Source organism: Hevea brasiliensis, chromosome 6, assembly GCF_030052815.1.
Source record: "Hevea brasiliensis isolate MT/VB/25A 57/8 chromosome 6, ASM3005281v1, whole genome shotgun sequence".
Classification (NCBI taxonomy): domain Eukaryota; kingdom Viridiplantae; phylum Streptophyta; class Magnoliopsida; order Malpighiales; family Euphorbiaceae; genus Hevea; species Hevea brasiliensis.
The window spans coordinates 7,472,114-7,497,021 of record NC_079498.1 but is presented as its reverse complement, the minus strand read 5'-3'; the positions used below and the strand labels follow the sequence as shown (position 1 = coordinate 7,497,021).

The 24,908-nt window shown below is 32.8% G+C and overlaps 2 protein-coding genes across 7 annotated transcripts; one reads left to right on the top strand and one right to left on the bottom strand.

Annotated features, from left to right (window-relative positions):
• The first annotated feature begins 3,422 nt into the window (after positions 1-3,422).
• Positions 3,423-5,738, top strand: LOC131180750 (probable peroxidase 61). Its single transcript, XM_058148343.1, has 4 exons — positions 3,423-3,787; positions 4,568-4,747; positions 4,949-5,108; positions 5,311-5,738. Exons 1-4 carry the CDS (start codon positions 3,536-3,538, stop codon positions 5,736-5,738), a joined length of 1,020 nt encoding a protein of 339 aa, XP_058004326.1. The 5' UTR covers positions 3,423-3,535.
• On the bottom strand, positions 4,581-24,276 carry LOC131168732 (uncharacterized). 6 transcript variants are annotated; one of them, XM_058148338.1, is made up of 13 exons: positions 24,086-24,276; positions 23,384-23,658; positions 22,511-22,639; positions 20,945-21,048; positions 19,008-19,807; positions 18,777-18,899; positions 18,529-18,617; positions 18,244-18,444; positions 10,974-11,375; positions 10,202-10,285; positions 9,354-9,577; positions 6,104-6,188; positions 4,581-4,720 (listed from the first exon to the last, which is right to left on the bottom strand). In XM_058148338.1, exons 2-11 carry the CDS (start codon positions 23,516-23,518, stop codon positions 9,536-9,538), a joined length of 2,109 nt encoding a protein of 702 aa, XP_058004321.1. In that variant the 5' UTR covers positions 23,519-23,658; positions 24,086-24,276; the 3' UTR covers positions 4,581-4,720; positions 6,104-6,188; positions 9,354-9,535. The 6 variants fall into 6 exon arrangements, with proteins under 6 accessions (XP_058004321.1, XP_058004320.1, XP_058004323.1 ...); XM_058148337.1 differs by lacking the exon at positions 4,581-4,720 and having other exon boundaries at positions 5,872-6,188; XM_058148340.1 differs by lacking the exon at positions 4,581-4,720 and having other exon boundaries at positions 5,872-6,188; positions 22,511-22,609; positions 24,086-24,275.
• Positions 24,277-24,908: the final 632 nt, after the last annotated feature.

Genomic DNA, 24,908 nt, shown 5'->3' with positions numbered 1-24,908 from the left:
CATAAAGCCCATACCTAGAGCCCATTTTCAAAAAATCAACCGGATAAAGTTCAGCCATAAACTGGACTATCCGATGGGGAGTTTTAGCTCACTCGACCTGTAATCACCAAATATATAAATTTGAGAAGCTCTGCTCATCCTCACAATTCTTAACATAATAAATATATCTAATGAGAGCTCAGCTTCCTCATCCAAGATATATATTCATCGCATTCAATTACACATGCATAAATATAAGTTCACAATTTTAAAACAAATAATCTTTTACAGTCTCACGTCAAATATAATATTCTTAGCACATACGGAGTTCAAAATTTTAAATCAAGAAAAACGAGGTACAAGGAGTGGCTGTTGATAAACCTGTGAAAAATGAAGCAGATTATTCTACAAATAAAACCCTCTTGTAGCTTGGAAAAATATGATGAATTCTACAAATAAAACCCTCTTGTAGCTTGGAAAAATATGATGAACAAGAGTGAACATTTAACTCATAGAGTAAAATATTGATTTTAAATACAATTTCTATAACTATCTATAGCTAATGCACCCCTAAAAATGAAATGCAACATATATCAACATATTCAACTAAGTTCAAACAATATTTGCACAAAGAATAATTTAAAGCACTCATATATCCATATGTCACATCAATCAAATATATATATATATATGGGACCTAATTCCCTACACAGCTCTCTTAATTTCAATCTCTGCTAGTGAGATCAACTCGAGCCGGACTTTCTCTTAATAATCCAAATGCGGGGGTCAGCGAGATCAACTCAAAGCCATAATCACCCCAACTTATCACAAAAAGGATCAGGCGCCAAGCAAGACTAGCTCAAGCCGATCTGCCTGTCTTACCCATATCCAATACCACACCTCACACATGCCAATATACGCACATAATTCCAAATTACCCTAAGGTAACACCCACATCAATTTCATCAAATAATGATAATGCAACACAAATCGTGTCTACAATAGCTATATACATATAATTATAAGTATATGCATGAACATGTCTTGTATGTATAATAATATTAAAATTATAAATAAAATTAATATCTACTCACTATACACCGGAGATTATTGGGGCGACTGAATGAAGGAAGATAGTTATCTCTGCTCACCTAAATAATTATATTAATGAATTTGTTAGCTCTAACGCAAAATAAGAACTTAGAGAGTCAAAAGACACCCTAATTTATATCAAAAATCTAGCAGAGTTTTCCTTATACCTAGGACCTACTCAACCTGCACAGTAGTTCAAATCACACTTTTAAAATCACAAGTCTCATATCCATATCTCATCAATATCATATGGCCCCTCTTGGGCCCTCTAAAATAGGCAAAATTCACAAAATCAGAAAATTCAATTATAGCCCCTAAAATTGGCATTCTGCAAAATTATTCAAACTAGCTCTAAAAATTCTAAAATTTTGCCTCCCAGTCCTTAACAATGCTATAAGGCTATTGCAAAAGGAATTATAATTTTTTAATCTTCCACAAATATTTTATGAATTTTTATTCTAAACTTAGTACTATGTAAATAAGGAAATTTAGAGTTCAGATTTATCTACACTGATTTTGACACTTAGAATACATTCGAGGCATCTGAAAATGGTGGCAAGGATTGTAATTTTGTTTTCTGAAGCAGCTCCGGCAGCTCATCTGTCTGACTCAGAAATACAGATCCGGGCACCGATGAAATTTCCGTAAAACAAAGGTACCTACACGAAGCTCACATTACTAGGAGTTAGAATATAATTTTTATGAAATTAAATAAGCTTATATAAGGCTTGAAAAAATATTACGAAGTTTGTGGGACTCATAGATTTTTGGTGTCAGAAAATTTTGAAATTTATATCACCGCTAAGCTCTCGCCGAGTGAGGCATGCTGGCACTCTCGGAATCTCCATGGGGTTTCCGATTTGGGAGAAATTTAGCTCAAAAGTAGAAATAGGCTAAAACTCTTCGTGCTTAAATCGGACAAACCGCTCAACAAAAATTCGTGTTCTTGGTATTTTTGAAAAACTCTTGAAGTGTAGAAAGTGATTGAGACTGGACCTGGTATAATTGATGGTCGAATTGGCTAGATTTTGGCTAAAAAGTTGATGGGTCGCTCGTTGCTCGTGAGGGAGTTTCAAGCTAGATTTTCCGACATTTGGGGCAATGGCCGATGGTAGGGAGGCTCCCTGGTGGTGTGTCAGCGAGCTGGGGAGGAGAGAGAGGTGGTGGCTGGTGGTGGGGAAAATAGAGGAGAGAGAAAATGAAGAGAGAAAGGAGAGGGCTCGGGTGCGCGCGAGAGGAAGAAGGAAAGAAAAAGATGAGCCGATTCGATTCAACCAATCTAATCCGGTCTGGTTTGATTTAAAATACCTGAAATTAAATTTTTACTCTGTTCTGGGACCCAAAATGAGGCCTAAAAATTCTGAAAAATTTACAAAAAACTCAGAAAATTTTGTAGAGTCTGAATATATTTTTAGATTTACCACATGGTCTTTAAATTAATTTTTAAAAATAGATAAAATTTATTATCTTAAGAAAATCAAACCCGATTTTAAAAATTCAAAAAATTTCAAATAAATTTCACAATATTTAATATAATAAAATATTATAATTTTCATATAAAATAATTATTTAAAAATTTAAGGCATTACCTTAAATTTAAAACTTAATTGCTTTTATATGAGTATTCAATGTACTATTTTTTAGTGTACAAAACATATCATATAATTTGTTTATACAGACTCTAGAATTTTCTTTTTTAAATTCACAACTGATTACATACCCATAAGTTTATATAATTTACTTAAAATGTTTCAAATAGGAAAGTCAATCTATCACATGAGAAATTATATAATAAAGCGGTTATTTCATATGAGATATCCAATTTAAAATGACAATCTAATAATAGTGGACATGTAAAAACGTATGTATCGCCTTACAATTTTTTTAAATAATCATATTTATTTATTTATCTAGACACTATTTATTTATTATTATAAAATTACAGCAATACTATTTAATTTCTCGTTTAATATAGCCATAGGAACCAAATCTGATATGCAAAATCCAACACTGATAATTAACCAATATAATCAGTTTGTTTATGTTGGTAATCTCAATATCAACTTAAAATAAATGTGCTTTGGACATCCAAAAGAAAATTTTTGGATCAGAGAATTTTTGCATAGTGAATTGAAAAACCCTAAAACCAGGGTAGAGATCACATGCATGCACGTTCTTTGCTTCTTACATACTTGAATACCATACCATACCATGCAACGAGAAATGTTATAGTTGAAACTCCTTCCTTGGCCCATGTGTACAGCCTTTTAGCCCTCCGCCTTTCTTCACACTCTTCCTCATTAATAACTTCAGTGCTAAAGCCTAAAATTCAAATATTAATATGATATTTTATCTAGCCTGGCGTTATTGGTAATGCCACGTGGACGAAACCCAGAAGGCTAGTCTATATAATGATCATCATTTATGGCACATTACTCCATCATCAGCTAGGTATTGAGAGAGAATGAGAAGATTACAAAGGATGGTGTTTTCTCCTCTAGTGGTTGTTGCATTAAGCTTGTTTACTGTAGCAATTGTGGAGGCAGCGGTGACTCTGCAACCGCCGGTGAAGCTGAAGTGGCAATATTACAAGAGGAACACCACGTGCCCTGAGGCAGAGGTGTATATAAGACACCAAGTAGAGTTGTTTTGGCAAAAGGATAAGTCCATTACCCCAAAGCTTCTCCGCCTGCTCTACTCAGATTGCTTTGTCTCTGTAAGTACTTGCAAATATTTCTCCCCCTCCATAGCTTTCAATCATTTCTAAGCCTATTCAACAGAAACAGCCAATTTTTTTGGCTAATTAATAATTATATCAATTTTACATAGAAAAGGCCAAGTTTTAAGATGTGAAACAATAAAATTAATTGGACAAAAAAAAATCTAAAGATTTACATTAGCGATCGTTAATTAGTTATCATAATTGCAATTAAAGAGACTAAATTTAATTTAAAAATTAATGATAAATTACAGTAGTCTTTAAAATTTTATGTGATTAACAAATTGGTAATTAATTTAAATTCTACAATCAACCAATTGCTTTAAAATTAATTTGAACATTTTGAATTTTGTCAACAATTTTTTTTAGTAAATTACATATATCTCGTAATCTATCGAGTTAGACCTAATCCTAATAAAGCGCGCTTTTAATTGGGATTTTCTCCATTTATATGAATCAAAATTTTACTTAAAAGATAAAGAGTCCTTCACCGCTTGTACTAATCTTGTTTGGTAATTTTATCAACAACTTTAACACATTAACATCTACATCTTGCTACCGCATATTTTAACAGTTGAATAGAATTACTCCAATTTTAAAGTTTTGGCCCATTCTATCAGAAATTAAAACGGTTGGATATAATTGCTAATTTACGTAAATGTTTAGCTTTTATATCCTATTGAACTTATTTTTATTATTGCTGACCAAAATTATTAGCTTCCATTTAGTTATGTTTATTCTCTAGCTAAAACAACTAATAATTTGACCCAAATTCAGGGCTGCGATGCATCAATTCTTCTTGATGGACCAAATTCAGAGAAAACTGCACCACAAAACCGGGGACTCGGTGGATTTGCACTCATAGACAAGATCAAAGAGGTTCTTGAAGAACGGTGCCCTGGAGTCGTCTCTTGCGCTGATATTCTTAACCTAGCAACCAGAGATGCTGTTCATTTGGTAAGAAACCCTACAAATCCTACCTTTATTGATATAATATAAATTGGGGAAATTTTCCCAATAATCTTTGCTTCACAAAAATCCAAAAACTTCAAATGAAAACATATTAACTAATCAATGCAATCTAGTCCTTGATTATTATATGTAGGAATGCACAAAAAATTTCATGAGATATGTTTAATGATCTAAATGAAACAACAGGCGGGTGCACCATCTTATCCCTTATATACAGGTAGAAGAGATGGAATGACATCAAGTGCTGCATCGGTAGACCTCCCATCACCGTCCATCCCATTGTCAGAGGCATTGGCATACTTCAAATCTAAAGGCTTAGATGTGCTGGATTTTGCAACCCTCTTAGGTATGAATCTAATTTCATAAAAAAAAAAAAAACCTATAGTCTATTCTAATCTGCAAAATCATGATATTAAAAGCTCTCTGATTTTTCCATGATTTTCTAGTTAGGCTAACAATGGTAGTAGCTATCTATCCGATATGCCCTGTTCAATACGATCCTGTACATTTTCCAGTCAAATAAGCGTATGTGTGTTTGTGTACAACAGGGGCACATTCACTGGGCAAAACCCACTGTCGCTATATCGAGGACCGTTTGTACAATTACAATAATACAGGAAAGCCAGACCCATACATGGACCCAGCATTTGCTGCTGAAATGAGAAAGCTCTGTCCACCCAGAACCAAAAAGAGCCAATCTGATCCTCTGGTGTTTCTAAACCCTGATTCTGGCTCTAACTACATATTCACAGAGACTTTCTACAAGAGGGTTTTGTCCTACAAATCTGTCCTTGGTGTTGACCAGCAGCTGCTATTCAGTAATGACACGCTAGAGATAACACAAGAATTTGCTGCTGGTTTTGAAGACTTGAGGAAGTCATTTGCTCTATCAATGAATCGGATGGGAAACATCAATGTTCTAACGGGAAATGCAGGAGAGATACGCCGGAATTGCTCGGTCGTAAACAAGAAATAACAGAATAACACCTAATATATTATCTTTATAAGGATAAATTCATCAACATAAACATACTCAGCAAAATGATAATTAAATGATATTGTTTTGTCAGGGATAGAGCTAAAAAACAGAAATAATAAAAGCATGAGCATGAAGAATCTGTTTTCCATCCATAAATAAAATTACATAACTATTACTTCAAGTTACGAACTTGATTTTGATGTTTAGACCCTCTACAATCATTTGATCATGTTGTCTCTAACAGGTTTGAGTTCTCTTCTCAATTTCACATATAAACAGAAGCGCAAGGATCAAAATTTTCAATACATGAGTATGGTATAATAAAATCTGTGAAGGAAAAATACAAAATGTATTTGCCTAACCTGTCAGGAGTGTCCACGGCAGAAAATTTATCAGGAACCAGATGCACCAAAAAAAAAAAACTTGTTGCACTTTTTGACCCTTCCACTGTAAAATGAAAAACAGAACCACAATTCAAATAATACCATTTATGAAAAATCCTTGAATTGACTCTTAATATGATTTATATAATATGGTCCAGCTTCAAATAGAATGCCATTGAGCACAAAAGTGCAAGAATTGAATTCATTAATGTAAAATGTCTGATCGCCCTTCAGATAATCACCTCAGCAGTTCAAAACTTCAAATGATAGTTAAGCATAAATAATGACAAGCTGATGATGAAAATGTGCAGTCTAAAATTAATAAACCCTCTTTAAAAAGTAAGCATGCAAAGCTTACATCAGTTTCCTTGACCTATATTTGGCAACATGTAGCTTAATTATATATTTAGGTGAGGTCACTCGTTATAGTTGATTTTCAAGAGATGTTGATCACCACACACCATGCTGACTTACATTGTATGTGAAATCAAATTTTAGTGATGAAATTGAAACAAAGTTTAACGATCATGGTGAATTTTCCCCAAAGTTCAATAAACAACGGTGCATTTTCTAAGGTCAGCAAATTAGCACTTTCTTAGATTAGCAATTGACATCTCATACCATTCAATTAGCCCTAGCAGGACATTTTGGTGACCACTTGTGACTACCTTTGTTTGCAACAAGTGCCCCAGAGATGACATTTTCTGTATGAATATCATTTACTATATCAACTTCATCCAGCAGCCCATAATATGGAATTAATTTCTTTCTCTGCCTTCTTGATATCTCCCATTCATCTTTCATGAGAATTATAATATCACAACAGCTGAATTCACCGTCTTGGCTCCCAAAACACTGCCACTTGCTGACAACACCCACACTTTTTGTAACTCCTTTATTATTCCCTTTTTCAAGAACATCTACAAGAATCTCAGCACCAAAAGATTCAGTTTTGGGAATGAATTGTGCATACCCAGAATTTTTTAATGACACCTCAAATTCTCTTTCTGAAACTGCAATAGATTCAAAGGCAAGAATCATACCATAGTTATCTTGATTTGAGGGTTTAGATTTGATGTTGGAGTCTTCCATTTTTCCAGCAATAGCAAAGAACTCACCAACCTTCAACTTTGATTCAAGATTGCTTTTTTCTTGCAGCTGGAAACAATTACAGAATCATTTTCTTTAAAGCCCTGATGAATATTTTCTTCTTGAATTTGGTATTTCTGCTCCAAATCTTGAAATCGATCTTTGGGTTGTGCAGCTTGAATCGACTCTCCAATCATTCCACTTTCTGATCCAGCACTTCTAGTTTTTTAAATTTCTGCTCCAGAAACTCTTCAAATCTTTTAAATCCTTTCTCATTAACTTTGTGCATGCCATGTTCTAGAGCAAGAATCTTTTATTCCCAAGATAGTTTTTCCATAACCTGATGTTGTAACACCCAAAACAGGAAAAAGACTGATAGAAAAAGACTTGTTTCCAAAGAAAGAAAGGGTTCTTGATTCTCAAAGAGAAGAATAGGAAGACAGGGAACGAGAATTGTGAGGGGAAATCAAGAAAAGAAGATAGAAGAATTTCGAGAAAGAAAGAAGCAAAAAAAGCAGAATAGAGAGAAGGGCAGAAGAAAAAAAAATCTGAAAAAGGGGAAGAAAAGAGAAGAAACAGAGGGAAAGAGATGAGAAAAGAAGAGAGGAAAGAGAGAAGAAAAGAAACAGAGAGAGAATAGAAAGGAAGAGTGTATGCAGAAGCAATCCCTAAGATTGTACTGCTCTGATACCACAAGTTAGCGTTTCAGAACCATAGCAGAGCAATTGAGAAAGAAAGGAAGGAAATTGAGAAGTTAGAGAGAGAGAGGAAACTGAGAGGGCAAAGAAGATATTATTTCTGACATCTCTAGAATGAATTATAGAAAGCTCCTTCCTTTCATAGCCTAATCAATACTATAACTGTCAGTAACAGCTGCTGAATTTCTATTGGACACTGTAAACGGGTTACTAGCTACTGTAACTTCCTCTAAGTACCTACTAAAGCTGGTATAACTACTTCCAGCTGATCTAAGTAACCTGCCGCTACAACTGTGGCATGCTCCTGGGATCCTCCTGAAGACTTCCTCAATCCTCCTTATTTTTCTCCTTTGACCTTTGATAAGTAACATTAAGCTTCTCAAAATTTACAAACAACAGCAAAGTGAAAAATCCTAAAGTTTGGTGGGGAGGGGGAGAAGGTTTGACACACACATTTTAGTTATTCCTTTATCATAAACAAACACTTTGGCCCTCTAGATTTATAAAATTCAACATTTGAGTAATTTTATAAATTAAAATGACATATTTTTACCAAAACTACATCTTTCCCTTAAAACTATAAGAAGTATAAAATATATCACACATATTATGCTGCAAAATAAAAACTAAGACTACCTACCAAAACTATTTTAAAAAATTTCATCTACTAACAAAATAAAAAAGCAGAAAAATTCACATGGTACAAAGAAATATGTGCCAAGATCATGTGAAATATCTGTACCAAACAAGTATTTTTCAGTATGCAGATAGTACGGTTTGAACAGAGCCTAAGTATCTATTACCAAAAGCAAAGGCCGAAAAATTCACATGGTACAAAGAAATAAGTGCCAAGATCATGCGGAATGTCTGTATTTGAACAAGCTTTTTTCAGTATGTAGATAGTAAGGTTTGAACAGAAACTTTGTATACCATTGTATCAATAATAAATTAGAACAAGAATAATGTATCTTATATTCAACATTTTTATTAGTAATAAATTTTATAAGGACTGGATTAGATGGCTCCAAGAAAAACCAAACATCTACCTTTCATTCAATCATTCTATATAATGTATGCTGTTCCAACTATTCTTTCATTTCTCCTGAAATTTGATCCAATTAAACACAATTATTTCTCACCTTTTCACCTTTTAACTAACCTATAAATGTTGTTGTCATAAGTAGTGTACAAACTACAAAGAGCAGAAACATGCCCCATAACCAGATACTTTCAACAATATAGGCATTTATAGTTTCTAAGTAACTTGTTAAGGGACCACAGCAAGAAACCGTCTGAACAAAACATTTATTTGCAGAAAGTTGCAAGTGCGTAAAACGAACTCTGAAGCTGAACAGCATTAATACATATGATTTGATAATTTTCTTGCATCAGGCATATTATTGCAGTGAAGGAAAGCAGAACCCTAACCACACAGTAGTTACCTCACAAAAGTTATGAAGGAGATAATGAAAGTACAAAGATCTGAACAACGCCTTTGAACGGCAGCGCTACACAACTCCATTGTAAAAGACCCAAATAACTTTGTAGGTGTTACTCAAACTTTACATCACAGACCATAGTTGCAGTGCTTCTGTTGGTAGAAGTTTACAAGAAATAGCACTGCCTAGTCACCATTCTGAGCTGCAGGGTTCTTGCTTTTTATCAGCTGTTCAAAAAAAAAAAAAAGGTTTCATGAAAAGAAGCCGTGATAGAAAAAAAAAATAGCATAGAGTCAAGCATAAGCAAAAGATAGCATTTCCCTTCAAGAAAGAGAGAAAAAAAAGACTTTGTAAAGAAAATCAACAACAACAAAAACAACTAAGCCTTAATCTCAAACTAGTTGAGCCTTATCCATTATCATGTTATCAAATATCCATCTTAACATCTGAATTTCCACCACACTCATCTTATGGGTATGTTGTAAAGAAAATCAAATAAGCAAAAAATTAAAGGATTTCTTTTTTAAAATCCATTCTTTTACTTTGTTGTGTTGCATGAACAACAATAACTAAGCCTTAATCCCAAACTAGTAGGATTAGCTATTTCAATACTTTTTCACCATTTAACTTTGTTGGAAACCAAGACCACATCAATATGCGAAACCAAAACTAGTAAATACTTTGATACCACTTTCCTTCATGTTATCTTAAGTCTCCCCCTTCCCCTTTCACTCCTTCCTCAAACAACTTATCACACTTTCATACTGGGGCATTTGATTCTCTATGTTGAATATAATCAAACTATCTTAATTGATGCTCTAAATAAATGAGCAAATAAATAACCACCAAACCTTGTAAAAGTACTTCTTGCGCAGTTTGATTGCCGTGCGTATGCATCTTTTGACATTGATCTTTGGCAGTTTATCATTGAAAATCTGCAATGATTTAAATATACAGGTTCAATAGAAGTCAAGTCAGCCTCAAATCCAACTAGTTGAGGTTAGCTATAAAGTGCTTTTCCCTACAATATACTCAGTTTAGGGCATAAGAGTTGATTAAAAAAAAAAAAAAAAAAAAAACTGGCAGAAAAATAAAGATAATTAATAGGTAACTAAAAATTGTAGATAGGTTGACATGCATCAATTTGACTTTTGGCAAGATCATAAATTTCTTCGAATGCTACTCAACATAATAAATCCTAGCATATTAAAGTCAGTAATATGCTATGAAAGATTGCTGGCACTTATACAGGATCCCATGATCAAAACATCAGGAACTTTTTTTGCTATGACAAGAACTCAAGAAGAGAAAAACTACTCTATCTTTAAACTTTTTCTTTAAATCTTTTCTTTTCAAGACATCCCATACAAGCATTTTACCTGATATACACTTCAATAAGCAAGACATATGCTCTTCTTAACTGGTCATACATTACGTCATCAGGGAGAGAGAGAGAAAGAGATCATCAACAAGTAAAGAAGTAGACACTGGGCAAAGAAAAATACATGGTCCCAGTAGTTGACAAAAGAAAATTTGAGGATTAATGGTAATATAAAGTGCTTCTTATCCCAAAGCATCTCACATTAACTAGATGAAGCAAGTAATTGACAGTAATGCACCTGCCTTTATCATATCATCAATTGAGCGAGTTTCTCTAATAATTTTCAGCCGGTTCATGATGAGGATTGCTGCTACACAGAAGACAGGTAATTCATCATCCCCATTTTTAGTAGATGAGACTACAGTGCTAATCTGCATTCGTTCAGTTCTTGACCAAAAACTCCTTGTCAAACCACAAAAGGGATAAGCTGATACTGACTTCATTGCAGTGTCCTCAGAGATGGAGTGGTCCATATTTCCATGCTTCACTTGTGAACAATCATTTGAACTACCATTACCATTTTCTGTGCTTTCTACTTTTAATTCCCCTCCAGAATCCCTTGGAAGATGTAGCACCAGTGCCTCCAGGCAGTTCTCTTCTAAATCACAGGCCAATGATTCATCAAAATCAGCAGCCCACATCATCTGTATTAAAGATGATCTCATAAAAATCAGATCTAATAAAGCCAACTCTGAAAATTCAGAAAGTTATTATCTTTCATCATTTCTCGGTACTACTCATCTATAAAAACATGTTTAAATTTTAAAATACTATGTTCATCAAACTGCAGGATTAGGAAAACATCTGTCACTAACGAATACAAATTCACCACAAGAAGATGAAGGGGCCAACAAAAACCTATCAATTAAGCTTATAATTGTCTTCCAACTATGCTGAAACCAATTCAAGATAATATAACCATGGTTAAAACATGAAATCTCTTTAGCAGAAATGCCAGATCAAGGAAAAATTAGCAATTTCAGATTCAGCTTTCTTTCAATGTCATCTTCAAAGATGACAAAATAGAGGCACATTCAAAGCATTACTAAATCATCATTTAATAAGAGGATTTGGATTTGCCTTAATCATGTTAGTATCATAATTGTGTCAAACTATTCTAACACGAGAATCGGTCATATCATTAATCAACCTGCCAATTTGAAAACAGCAATTTTTTTTACAAGGGCCATTGTATCAAGTTGCACAAATATGACCCATAACCAACTCAACTCAACTCAACTAAGCCTTTATCCCAAAAATTTGGGGTCGGCTATATGGATTCGTTTTCTCCACTCTAAATGATTTTGGGTTAAATCCTCAGAAATGTGTAATGCTTCTAGGTCATGTTGTACTACTCTCCTCCAAGTCAATTTAGGTCTACCCATTTTTTTCTTTCTATCATCTAACTTAATGTGCTCTACTTGCCTAACTGGAGCTTCCGTATGTCTACACTTCACATGACCAAACCACCTCAATCTCCCTTCTCTCAACTTATCTTCAATTGGCACAACTCCTACCTTTTCTCTAATACTCTTATTACGGACTTTATCTAGTCTAGTATGGCCACTCATCCACCTTAACATTCTCATCTCTGCAACTCTTATCTTAGACGCATACGACTCTTTCAGTGCCCAACACTCACTATCATATAACATAGCCGGTCGTATGGTTGTACGGTAAAATTTTCCTTTCAACTTATTGGGAATCTTACGATCACATAAAACTCCCGTGGCACGTCTCCACTTCAACCATCCGGCTTTAATCCTATGACTAACATCCTCCTCACATCCCCCATCTACTTGAAGGACTGAGCCTAGATATTTAAAGTGATTACTTTGGGACAGTACCACTCCATTCAAATGACCCATAACCATTTAACAAAATTCCAGTTATACCCCAGTATGCATATTCAATTGTTAACTTTAATTGAATTTTTAGGAAAGCCGAGGTTAAATTTGTCACTCCAGAATAAAGAAGAAAAGAACATGTAAATGGATCATACCATTTTGAAAGTCGACAGCTTTAGAAAAAAAAAAAAATATATATATATATATATATATATATATCTCATTCCTATTATTGAAATATGATGACCCAAACACTATTATGTCAGAACTTTTGGCAGAATGTGCATATGAGATGCAAATGTTATTACTACTTCTAGTTGTCTACTACATTTATCAAATATTATGTACTCTAAGACATTAGGTCCTTTAAATTACCATTTTTTTTCATTGTAACAGAGCAATCCATTGATATAATTAATGATAAACTTCAACTTTATTTCAAAAATTATGTAGATCTTTTATCCATATCTACCATTATTCATAAGTAGCACCTGTTCACTGGACCACAACTATAGCCCCCATAGAATATCGTAAACAACACAAGCCCACCTCATTCCCATCATGACGAGGTATAGACAGTGGCGAAGGCAGGGATTTTGGTCAATGGGAGCAAATATACAAGTCTAGTTTATAAATAATAGGTGTATATATGTCAATTAGAGATATAAACAAACCTAGCCGAGCCGAACTTTAAAGAGTTCGGCCTTGGTTCGTCAAAATTTTTTCGAATTCGAGCCTAACATCTATAAGTTCAAGCTTGACTCGTTTAGAAAACAAATTCTAAAGGAATCAAGCCAAACCAAACTTTTTATAGAATTGAAACTCGAGTAGCTCGACTCATTTCCAGAGTGAGTTTAGATTTATGGTTATGAAGTTCAAACTATACAATTTTTATTAGCTCTCATATAAAAAATAACCTAAATTTCACAAAAAAATTAAATTTAAATTATAAAAAACTATATTTAATAAATACACATTATATATTGATTGTATCATAATTTTAAACAACATATTATTTTAGAACATTTCTTAATAAAATAAAAAATATTTATAATATAATGAAATACAATAACAAATATAAATAATTTTACAAATGAGTTTAATCATGAGTCTATTTAACAAGCTAGCTTGCAAGCTTGTAAATTGGCTCACAAGCATTAACGAGCCAAATACTACTAAGCTTAAACTCGGCTTGTTTTTAAATGAGCTCAAACTCGACTCATTTTCTAAATGAGCCGAACCGAGTTGACCTTTTTTCGAGCCAAGTCTTGAGCAACTCACAAATAGCTTGGTTCATTTACAGCCCCAATGTCAATAATAGTGAAGCCACTTTCAACAATCATTTAAGCAACAAAAGGAATAATATAAAATGATAAATCTGATTTACACTTGCAGCTTTTACAATTATCCGAACTAGTGATACGGAATGAGCTAATTTGGATGGAGTGGTATTACCACAAAGTAATCACTTTAAATACCTCGGCTCAATCTTTCAAGTAGATGGGGGATGTGAAGAGGATGTTAATCATAGGATTAAAGCAGGATGGTTGAAGTGGAGACGTGCCACGGGAGTTTTATGTGAACGTGAGATTCCCAATGATTTGAAAGGAAAATTTTACCGTACAACCATACAACCGGATATGTTATATGGTAGTGAGTATTGGGTAATGAAGAAGCTATATGTGTCTAAGATGAGAGTTGCAGAGATGAGAATGTTAAAGTGGATGAGTGGCCATACTAGACTATTTAAAGTCGATAATGAGAGTATTAGAAAAAAGGTAGGAGTGGTGCCAATTGAGGATAAGTTGAGAGAAGGGAGATTGAGGTGGTTTGGTCGTGTAAAGCGTAGACATACGGAGGCTCCAGTTAAACAAGGAGAGCACATTGGGTTAGAGAATAGAAAGAAAAGAAGAGGTAGACCTAAACTGATTTAGAGGAGAGTAGAACAATATGACCTAGAAACATTACACATTTCCCAGAATTTAACCCAAAATCATTTAGAGTGGATAAAGAGAATCCATATAGCCGACCCCAATAAATTTTTGGGATAAAGGCTTAGTTGAGTTGAGTTAAGTTGTAGTAAATTTCTTTAATCATGAACATAAACATTTCAAAGAAATATTTTGATTAAACTTAATTAAATACATTAAAGGAAATTTTTTGTCTACATCAAAGTCTATGGCCCCACTTCATACATCCAACTAATATAAAATTATCATAGGAGAAAAATTATGTAGGCAACCTACCATGATTCAGTGATTTTAGACAGGAACCACTCATTTTTATCTCATCTATCATTCATGATTGGGTGGGTGTACTCGTACATACCCAGATGTAGATAAGAACTCAAAATTGAATGCATCATAATCTTTAAAAAGGAAGAGAGAGAGAGAGAGAGAGAGAGAGAGAGAACAATTTTATACATTTTCTATGCACTAGACATTATATTTTGATCCCTGGAACAAAGAGATCAATCAATTAAATGTATAAATTTTGAAACAACCACAAATAGATAAAGCCCGTAAGATGTCTATTTGTTTTTGGTTTTTGTTGCCTAATCGTCAAAAAAAAATTTACAAAAATAAAATAATTTTTTTTGGTGTTTTAAAGCATAAAAATAGGTTGTTGCAACAAAGGAAAACCCTTCAACTTCTTTTTCGAAAATTAAATTTTCAAAATCAGAAACAAAAACCAAAAACAAAAAACAAAATTAATACCAAACAACAATTTTCCAATTTGCAACCTATATGGTCAATTGATTCTCTATTCCATGTAATTTGTTACAAAACATTATTATGTCATATTGTCCATGTGAATTCATAGGTTTATAGACGTAACAACAAATAAAATATTATCATATATATAGGGGTGTGCAAACGGTCGGTTCGGTTCCGAACCAAACCGATAAAACCGAAAACCGAAAATCAAAAATTTTAAAAACTGAACAAAACCGATTGATAAGAGAAAACAGAACCGAATCGAACCGATAAATATCGGTTCGGTTCAGTTTTAAACCGATCAAACCGAAATTTATAAAATTTCATATTTTTAACATTAAATCTAAATAATAAAAACATAAAAACAAAAAAAAATTAGAAATCAAAACTCAAAAATCTAAAGGTTCGGTTCTGTTTTCTTTGATTTCGGTTCGGTTCGATTCGATTTTTTTTTATTTCCTATATATATTAATAATTTCGGTTCGGTTCGATTTTTTTGATTTTTTTATGAAAATAACAGAACTGAACCGATTAATCGAAATTATCAAAATTATAAACCGAACCGAACTGATTGAATTTTAAAACCGAACTGATTGAATCGAATTCAATTGGTTCGGTTCGGTTCGATTTTTCGGTTTAAACCGAAAACTGCTCTCCGCTACATATATAGGTTAAATAAGAAGGATAAAAGAAGTGGAGAGATGGTAATTTTTTTAGGTTCTTTATTTTTTATTTATATACCAATTAAGAGCCTTAACTAATTGCAATAATAACAATTTGAAAATTGATTAAAAAGAAACGAGTCATAATATTTTCCAACAAATAAAAAGTGCCCATTTCATTATAAAAAACAATTATTACAAAAAAAAAATGCAAAATAGTAATTTTCAAAGGATTTAAAAAAGTTTAAAACTCTTCTTTTGTTATTAACCTATTTTAGGTCTATTATTCGAACCAAGAGCTTTTATCCCTTAACTTTCCATGTTATTTTAATTTCTATTTTTAAATGTTCTTATTGTGGTTTGCTAGCACACAAATCTTATTTATTAATTGATGATTTAAGTTTTTGATGGAGGAACTAAGTTTAACTGATTTGAAGAGTCAAGTCAGAATTTTAGCGGTGGCAAAGAAAGGATCTCAAAAGCTTTGGAAATTTTAGGGATTCCTATAGGTCAAGTCATTATATGAAAACAAAATAGATCAAACTCTAAAAAAATTTTTGAGAAAAACATGAAGAAAGAAAATGACAACATGAGGATAATAAGCAAATCTACCAAATGATAAGGCAAACAACCACAATATTCATGTTCTTAAAAGAGACAAACAGCTTTGAGGAGATTTGTTCAACAATTGGTCAGAATAACAAATGATATTGTCAGCCCCATAGCTCAAATGAGCTTAATTTTGATGATAATAAAACTTAAAAGAATCATGCTTAACCATTATGCAAAAGTCCATTTGAGACAACCTAGGCTACATTCAAAGTCAAAGCACTTCAATGGAGTAAAAATTACATGATGTGAAAAAGGCTTGAAGAATGTTTGAAGAGTGCAAAGTCTCAAGAATGTCCTTAATTTTTATTTTCATTGGATTTTGTACAAGGATAGAGAGTTGGATGGCCAAGAAAATCATTTTACTGTAAATCTTTTTCAAATCCAAGATTTTAAACAGGTTTTTGCTTCATGATAAAATATTTTATAGGCCTAAAACAAATCTTTAAGTGTCCTTTTGAAATCCCAGATGTTTGCTAGCATAAGCAAAATTAGATGTCTAATTTTAAAAATAGACGGCTAATTGCTCTGGGCCAAATTGAGTATTTTTGTGGTTTTCAGGCATAAGCAAAATTAGATGACTAAGTTTGAAATTAGAAGTCTAATTTTCTCAATCCTACAGACCTGTCACATCAGTAGAAAAAGACAAAAATAATGTCTCTTTTCATGTCAAACAAGCCGTTTGATGGGCAGTCCCTCTCTAAATTCTAGTCAAGAACACATATATACCTTTATTTTAGCCATTTTGAAGTAATTGAAAGCCACTTAATTTGTGAGAATTTATGAGATTTGTGGAGAGCTTTCAATCTTGAGCATTTTACTATTTGTGCACTTCCTGACAAACAATCTCTCTCTTCTTTATTCAAATATGTCATTGTGAATTGAGTGTGACTTCAAATCAAAAATCAAAACCTATTTAAAGGTATTGTGAAGGTTGTCAAGCATCTTGGTGAAGCTTGACAGAAAGTTAAGTGTATGAACACTAACAGTTGACAAGCACTCATGAAACTTTGTGTAGATTGGCTTAATGCTTGCCCTTGAAACGAACTTATTAGCGGAGAGAAAAGCTCAAAGAAGAACTTTGAGTAGTGAATGTAGGCATTGGAAGCCAAATCACTCTAAATCTTTGTGTTCACACTTCTTAACCCTACTCTTTTATATTTCAGTACTTTAAATTGTTTATATTGATATATTTGTTCTAAGTTAAATTGCTTGGATGTTTGCTTTTTTATCTTGAAGGGTTGTTGCTTAAATATCACTTAAATCAAATTATATTACTGTTTTTCCATATTTCTTAGTTCAAAAACAAATTATATTTGTAGTCAAGTGATCTACCACCATTTGTTCTTTTGTTTTAGTCATCTTAGCACACATAAACATATCTTGATCTCACATGCCGAAGTTCATATTTTCTATTTTCATTAAGGCTTCAAGCAAGAGCCGGAATATTGACTAGTCCAATGCAACCCTCCCCCCTCTTGGACACATTCTTTGGGAAAACAGACATGCATTTAGCAAGGTAAAAATGCAAAACAAGAACCATTATACACATCTACTTGTTGCTGCAAATTTTCATGTTCCAAAACAAAAAAAAATCCAATAATGGATAAATAATGATGTAACCAACGTCATAAAGTTGTTGTAATTTATGATGGAGAATGGCTAAAGACTACAAACCTCCCACATCTGAAGAGCCTCATCAAAAGATAACTCTCGACGGAAAAGAACCATTAGCATTCGGAATGCAAAATGGAGGCTTTCAGCACCTATACGTGACAAGTGTGCGAACATTTCTCTATCTGTGAGTTCCAAGATGTGCCACAATGCTTGCAACTGTTTCATCACTCCAGTTGGTCCCTCCATCTGAAAATTTTCATGCTGGAGAGGTATAAAACCATTTGTTAGTCTTAGATAAGAAAATAAAGATATCTAGATAAACAAGTCTGCAATGGTTAGTAATACCATTCTCCTTAGAAGCATCTCAAAACACCAAAATGCATCAGCATCATCCTCAAAGAGGACAACAAAAGGAGACAACAAATCACTCATACCTAAAATCAGAAAACCAAAGAAAATTGGTGAACTTTATGTTCAAATTTTCCAAGGCCAAAGTCAATTTTCAAAATTTAGCATTAAATAATATTTATACAAATAACACATAAATTATAAAGGATTGTCAGAAAAATTAAGAAATAGAAAAAGGTCGAAACCTTGACAGTAACCAGTGGCAGGATCAACCCATGCATAGACAGCAAGGATATCAGACATCCTAGCTATATTTTTCTTATCCTCATAGAATTCAAGATGACTATCTGTTCGTACCACGTCAACAACTGGAAAACAAGAAATGTTGGCTGCTCAGAAGAACAGTGATGAGATAAATTCATGGCATAGCTTCACTGCCTTTGAGATAACATGAAAAAAAATGCATAACCAAGTACCTATTCGATGCAAAGTCCAAAGCCATTCAGACACTTTGTCATCACCTCTAGCCCCTCCTTGAGAAGCTGCATTTAACAAGGGTGTCTCCGGAGCATCTGATATTCTCAATCTGTTCACTATTTCTTTTTCATAATCCTGATTATTAGACCGTGATACTGGTTCATGATCATCATCATGAACTATTTCAATTTCAGAGTTGTTGTAATGTGAAACATCGTTAGATGGTGAACCAACCAATTCCATAATTAAATCTATGTTGTTATCAATTTGAAAACTGTGCATTCTGTCATCTTGAAATCTTAATTTTTGTTGAGTAGAAGGTTCAAAATCATGCACAATACATTCTTCCTCATCTTCTCCTCGATCAAATAAATCTGTGACAGGTAAAGGAGGAAAATCAAAATAACTCTTTGCTACATATTGTGATTCATGAGCTTCACTCCCTCTTTCAGGCGAACCACTATTATAGGGGCCAGAAGTGGGTAGAAAACAAGAATCATATGTTGCACTGTCTGTGCTTCCCCTCACACTGACAAGCTCACCAGAATCACTAGAACTTTCCCTTTCACATGCATATGATGTTTCTGTACAATTATTATTCCAATCACTATAATTCTCTAATTTGTTAGCAGTATCAATAGAAGCATGTCTACTTTTGACTTGAGCTTCCCCTTTCCCATCATCCTTGGATGACATTCTCATATCCATAACTTTGGACCCCACAACATATGCAAGTACACCAGTTCCTACACTTGAATGCATCATTTGACACTGCTTAATCAGTTCCTCGTAGCGCTCCCTGCATGAAAGGTTTCATAAAGTTGTTTCATCCAGACAAAGTTACAATAATCTAGAAATTAAAAAATGTTAATCACTCCAAATCCTTCAAAAAAGTAGCTTAACCCAGAGAGGAGGTACTCACTGCATATATCTAAAATGTAAACCACCCCATTCATGACAATGCAAGAATTATGGGTGTAGGCTGAGCAAGAGAAAATAGAAGAGAAGAAAATATGAAGATGAGAACATTAAGGGAAAAAAAAGGAACTTCATAGCTCAACCTAGTAACTAAGTCTAAATCTCTGGGGTAAATTTGGTAAAGATTGGTCTTATGTTAAGATCTTATTAATCGAGAAACACATGATCATCCTTTTTTTCTAGAAAAGCAGAAATAGAAAACAAAATCATGTGGAAAGATAATTCACAGCATCAATAAATTAAGATTTTTCTTCACAATAAAAAGTAAATAGAGATGACAAAATAAAACCGAAATTACATGAATAGGTTTTTCCTCCAAATAACTACAAGCCTAGGCATCCATAGATTAACATAAAAAGTACAAGAGAAGGAGAATGAACTCAATAATCAGAAAATGCAGAAAACAAAAGAATTGCAAAAGATAGAAATAATTTGATTTACCAAGATTAGTTGACGTAGAACCACAAAGAACACTCAAAAGGGGAAAAGAAATAAACTCTCAAATTTTATTAATTCTCAATTTCCAATAATCATAATAGACTCTCTAATAAAATTCCTAGATAACATAGGTATTCATACAACAACAACTAAGCCTTAACCCCAAATTAGTTGAGTTCTGCAATATGGATCCTTTTTTGAAATTCAGCTTTGTTGGGCACCAAGTCCACATCAATACCAGACATCAGTATTTATAGTATAACAATATTAATCCTACTACTACTACTACTAGGATCAAGTACCTCAAAATAAGAAAATACTAACCAATCTAATTAGGAACATAAAACCAACACTAACTTCCAAAATAAAATGCTACTTCCTAAAATTAGTAGACTTAAAAGACCTAGTAGAAGTTCCTGCATAATTATTCAATTAGTTACATGCAAGCAGTGCAGCTGAAGAAATAGCACCTTAAGGAAAGTTTATTACGGAAAAAAATAGAAAATAAAAAGCATTAGACCTTCGGGCTGTCCTCAGTTGCCTTCGGTACTCAGCAGTGCTATCCAATGCGTAACAACCAAGAAGAAATTCCCAAACTTCTGGCCTTATTGCTGGATCCACACCCTATGACACGCAGCAAATGAGGTAATTACAATTATATAGAAGCCAGAGGAACTAGATAGGATCATCTTTTAGGGTAACAGGGAAAGCAGGACACTGAGACATTGAAATCAATAAACTAGTGAACAATGCAACATTAAAAAAAAATGCCCAAATATAGAGAACAAGTGAAAAAAGCAAAACGTGAGAAGGAAGTAGACTGAACAAAAATTTAAATGAATAAACATAAAACTTTCAAGTTGCAACTGCAGACAAAGCTAGACAATATGAAATACAAGAAAGATCCTATAATCTTAAAGCATCCACGGCAGGTATGCTATGCTGAGGTTGATCATCATTCTAAAGGTGAACAAAACATATGCAAAATTTCTACAACTAGCAGCTCAAACTCGTTTAGCCTCCAGCAAGGAAGGCCTAATAACCCTTCAACAAAATGGGTGACGATATAAATACAAATAAACAAGAAGAGAAATGAAGTATAAAAGCTTGCTTTTAGAGAACCATATAAAACTATTCAGAGCTATAACATGGAGTATCAGCATGTTTATTCACAATTCAAAAAATGCGACTCACATTTAGTATATATGAAAAAACAAAAACTAAAAATACATGTCATGTGGTTTAGTGCTACTTTACTGTGGAACTGTTTTCTGTGTCAATTTAGAAACCGATGTTTTTATATGTTATCATTTTTAATATAAATTTTGGTTAACATTATTAAAATGACACTTAAGTAGTGCTTGTATGACATAAAATAACACTTGAGTATCGTCTACATGGATGACCAAGTGGCATCACATCAATACCATATTACAATTCTTTTTATTCTAAAATATAACATATATAAAATAATATATATATATATATATATATATAGCTTTTAGGGGGATTTCTTTGTGTGTTATCCAACTTGAATGGTAGACATTATTTTGTTATCCTTTTTTTTTTTTAGTTGTCTGCTGAATTTTATAAAAGGATTCCTGTCCGCTCTCCTTTCTTCTTTCTCAATGAAATTTCTTCTCTTATCAAAATAATATGCAGCAACAAATGCTCCCAACCTCAGCCTTTTTAGTATGGTCAAGCTACAAAGCCACATCCCTAATCAATGGAAAATTTCATGCGGAAAATTCAACAGATACTAAACTTTAGATTAGACTAGAATTGCATGAAAATGAAAATGGATTGAGATGCTTATTAAATGACTTCCATGCACATATGAAGATACCCAAATCTTAATTGGAATGAATTAATCATGATAAACAATTATGAAAGACAAGAGCATTAAGCATAATAATAACTTTTCACAAACCCCCCTCACAGCCCCCCAAATCTTATTACTAATATAACTTCAATGAGTAAAAAATATGAACTGAAAAGGGTAAGTTTTCTATAGAAATGAACTAATAGCACATGTGAATCAGCAGCAAATGATTTCTGGATATATGGCAATGATGAAACAACATACCCCCAAAACAATAGACTTGAGTGCTTTTTGAAAACCAAAAACCTTCCCATCAGTATCAAAAATTGCCTGCCACTTGTCTGGTTTAAGCATTCTGCTTAGCTGCCCCATAATAGAATCTAATGTGAGAACCTTATTCAGATAAGGAGAAAACCAATCATCATTACAATTACATTTAAAAAATAAATTTAAAAAACATAATAAAAAAGGGGAGCAATTCCATCCAAATTGAGCAAGTCACTAGAAATAATGTCTTTTCAAAATAGAAACGTAGATTAGAATTCCCAATATATATAATAAAATGACTAACGTGTCATCCCTATGGTCCAGGCATATACTAAAATCGTTTGACTCCAAAGGGACAGGGACAGAAGACACATGATCACAGTTAATGATCTCATACATCTATCCTACCACTACTGAAGTCAAGCTATTGTTCTCAATTTCTCACTTAATTTCTAATCAAGTCTCTTCTTACTTCTCCGCTTCACATCATTCTTTTTATCCTATTACCCCACAATCTCTCACTTTTGGCGACAGTCGGGCATGCCATTTCGCAGTTGATAAGAATTTTTCTTATTTCTTTGTATTCTTTCCCTGTAAGTGCATAAGTGGCAACACTTTTTACGTAAAGGCATAAACCATCTAACATATGTAACATTGTGCACAGACAATACATTTTGATTCTTGAAGAACTCGCCACTCAAAGTCTGATATGGACCAAATGAACAAACAACTTCCTAAAGCGCCCAAAACATATTTTAAGTGGAAAAAAGAAAAGAAGAAGAAAGAAATGGTGTTGATTTTCATCAATAATCATAGTAAGGTACACAAACAAACAAAAAGAGACAATAAAACGGTTGAAGAGAGTCTTACAGCAATAACAACCTTTATGGGCGATTGAGAAAGACAAGGCTCTCCGATATCGCGCACTATTGAACCAACTTTCTGCAAATTCACTGCTCCGGCTTTTCCACAACTCCATTGCTTTTCGTCTTCTCCAGACGACATTTACAGCTCAAATAAACCTCTCTCTCTCTCTCTTTCTCTTTCTCTCTCTCTCTCGCTCACACACACACATACACACACACTCACACTCAATCTTTCCTTATCATCATCACCAGCGAAACTCAATTTCAAAAACCAATCAACTGCACACAAAAACAAAAACAACACGTAAGCTAAACAGAATAAATGTCACTTAAAAACAAACATCTGATTGCAAAAACACGAATCAGCAACAATACCCACCATTTAAACTAATAAAAAGGAATCAAAAAAAGAATTTTGATTTCTGTGAAACATAAATTATCAATAATAAATCGTAATAATCAGACATAATGAATTGGCATCACAAATTTCCGATTAAAATGAAGCCAAAAAAATATTTACAAAACCCAACTCATTCAACATACAAATTAACTGGGAATGAAACCAAATGGACACATCCACTGAGAGTAGAAAAAAAAAAATGAAATGGACTTTGATAATCAAACGATGATCAGATGATTTGATCTAAGAAAACCAAAAAAAAAAAAAAGATAAATGCATGTATACACAGAGGAAGAGAGAGAGTACCTGAAGAAGAAGGATAAAGAGAATGAGATCTCTGAGAAAGGGAGTGGCAGAAGATGGGAAAGGGAGGAGCTCTTCCTCCGTCGCCATTAACAATTTGTATAAGAAAGGACCGTTTCTTCTCTCTATTTGTCTCTTGCTTGCTTCCCCTGTTTTTCTATTTTTTATTTTTTCGTTTTGCGGAACCATAAGCACTTAATCACCCTAATTAGTTAAAATTGGATTTAATATCTTGTCATTAGTAGTGGAGCCAATTCCTAACCTAAATAAGCCAAAAAAAAAAAACTTTGATTAATAGATTATTTTTATAAAACAATGATTAAAAGATTTAATTAAAAATTATAAAGTTCCTAAATTTCTGTATTAAAATTATTTAAATTAATTTTTTTATTTTAACTCATAACTTTATAGTCATAAGAATTTATTTGACATTATTATTAGAATTATTATAAAAAAAGCATATTTTAAATATTTTAATTAAAAAATATTAAAAAATAATTTAAAATTAAATTTAATAAATTAAAATAAAGATAATAAAATAATAAAATTATTTTTTATAGATTATTTTTTCAATGACACTTAAAATAATATTTTTTTTCTTTTAAAGTTAACCCTCGGATCTTAATTTTAAATAAATACTAAATTAAAATTTATTAATTTTAGTTTAAAATTATTTAAATATATATATATATATATATATTAGGAGATTGATAATTTAACATTAAAATAATTTGATACCTCTGAGATTTGACTGAAGACTTAAAAAGTCATTTACATACGCTTTACGCTTAATTATTGCAAATAACGCTTGTATTGTTTATATTAC

Excerpts from the sequence above, each read along its gene's own strand:
- LOC131180750 (XM_058148343.1), top strand. The coding sequence starts at position 3,536 with ATGAGAAGATTACAAAGGATGGTGTTTTCTCCTCTAGTGGTTGTTGCA. Across the intron at positions 3,788-4,567 it reads ACTCAGATTGCTTTGTCTCT|GGCTGCGATGCATCAATTCT; the intron begins GTAAGTACTTGC and ends ACCCAAATTCAG. Across the intron at positions 5,109-5,310 it reads GGATTTTGCAACCCTCTTAG|GGGCACATTCACTGGGCAAA; the intron begins GTATGAATCTAA and ends TGTGTACAACAG.
- LOC131168732 (XM_058148338.1), bottom strand. The coding sequence starts at position 23,518 with ATGTCGTCTGGAGAAGACGAAAAGCAATGGAGTTGTGGAAAAGCCGGA. Across the intron at positions 10,286-10,973 it reads CAATTGATGATATGATAAAG|ATTTTCAATGATAAACTGCC; the intron begins GCAGGTGCATTA and ends AAATCATTGCAG. Across the intron at positions 9,578-10,201 it reads GCAAGAAGTACTTTTACAAG|CTGATAAAAAGCAAGAACCC; the intron begins GTTTGGTGGTTA and ends TTTTTTGAACAG.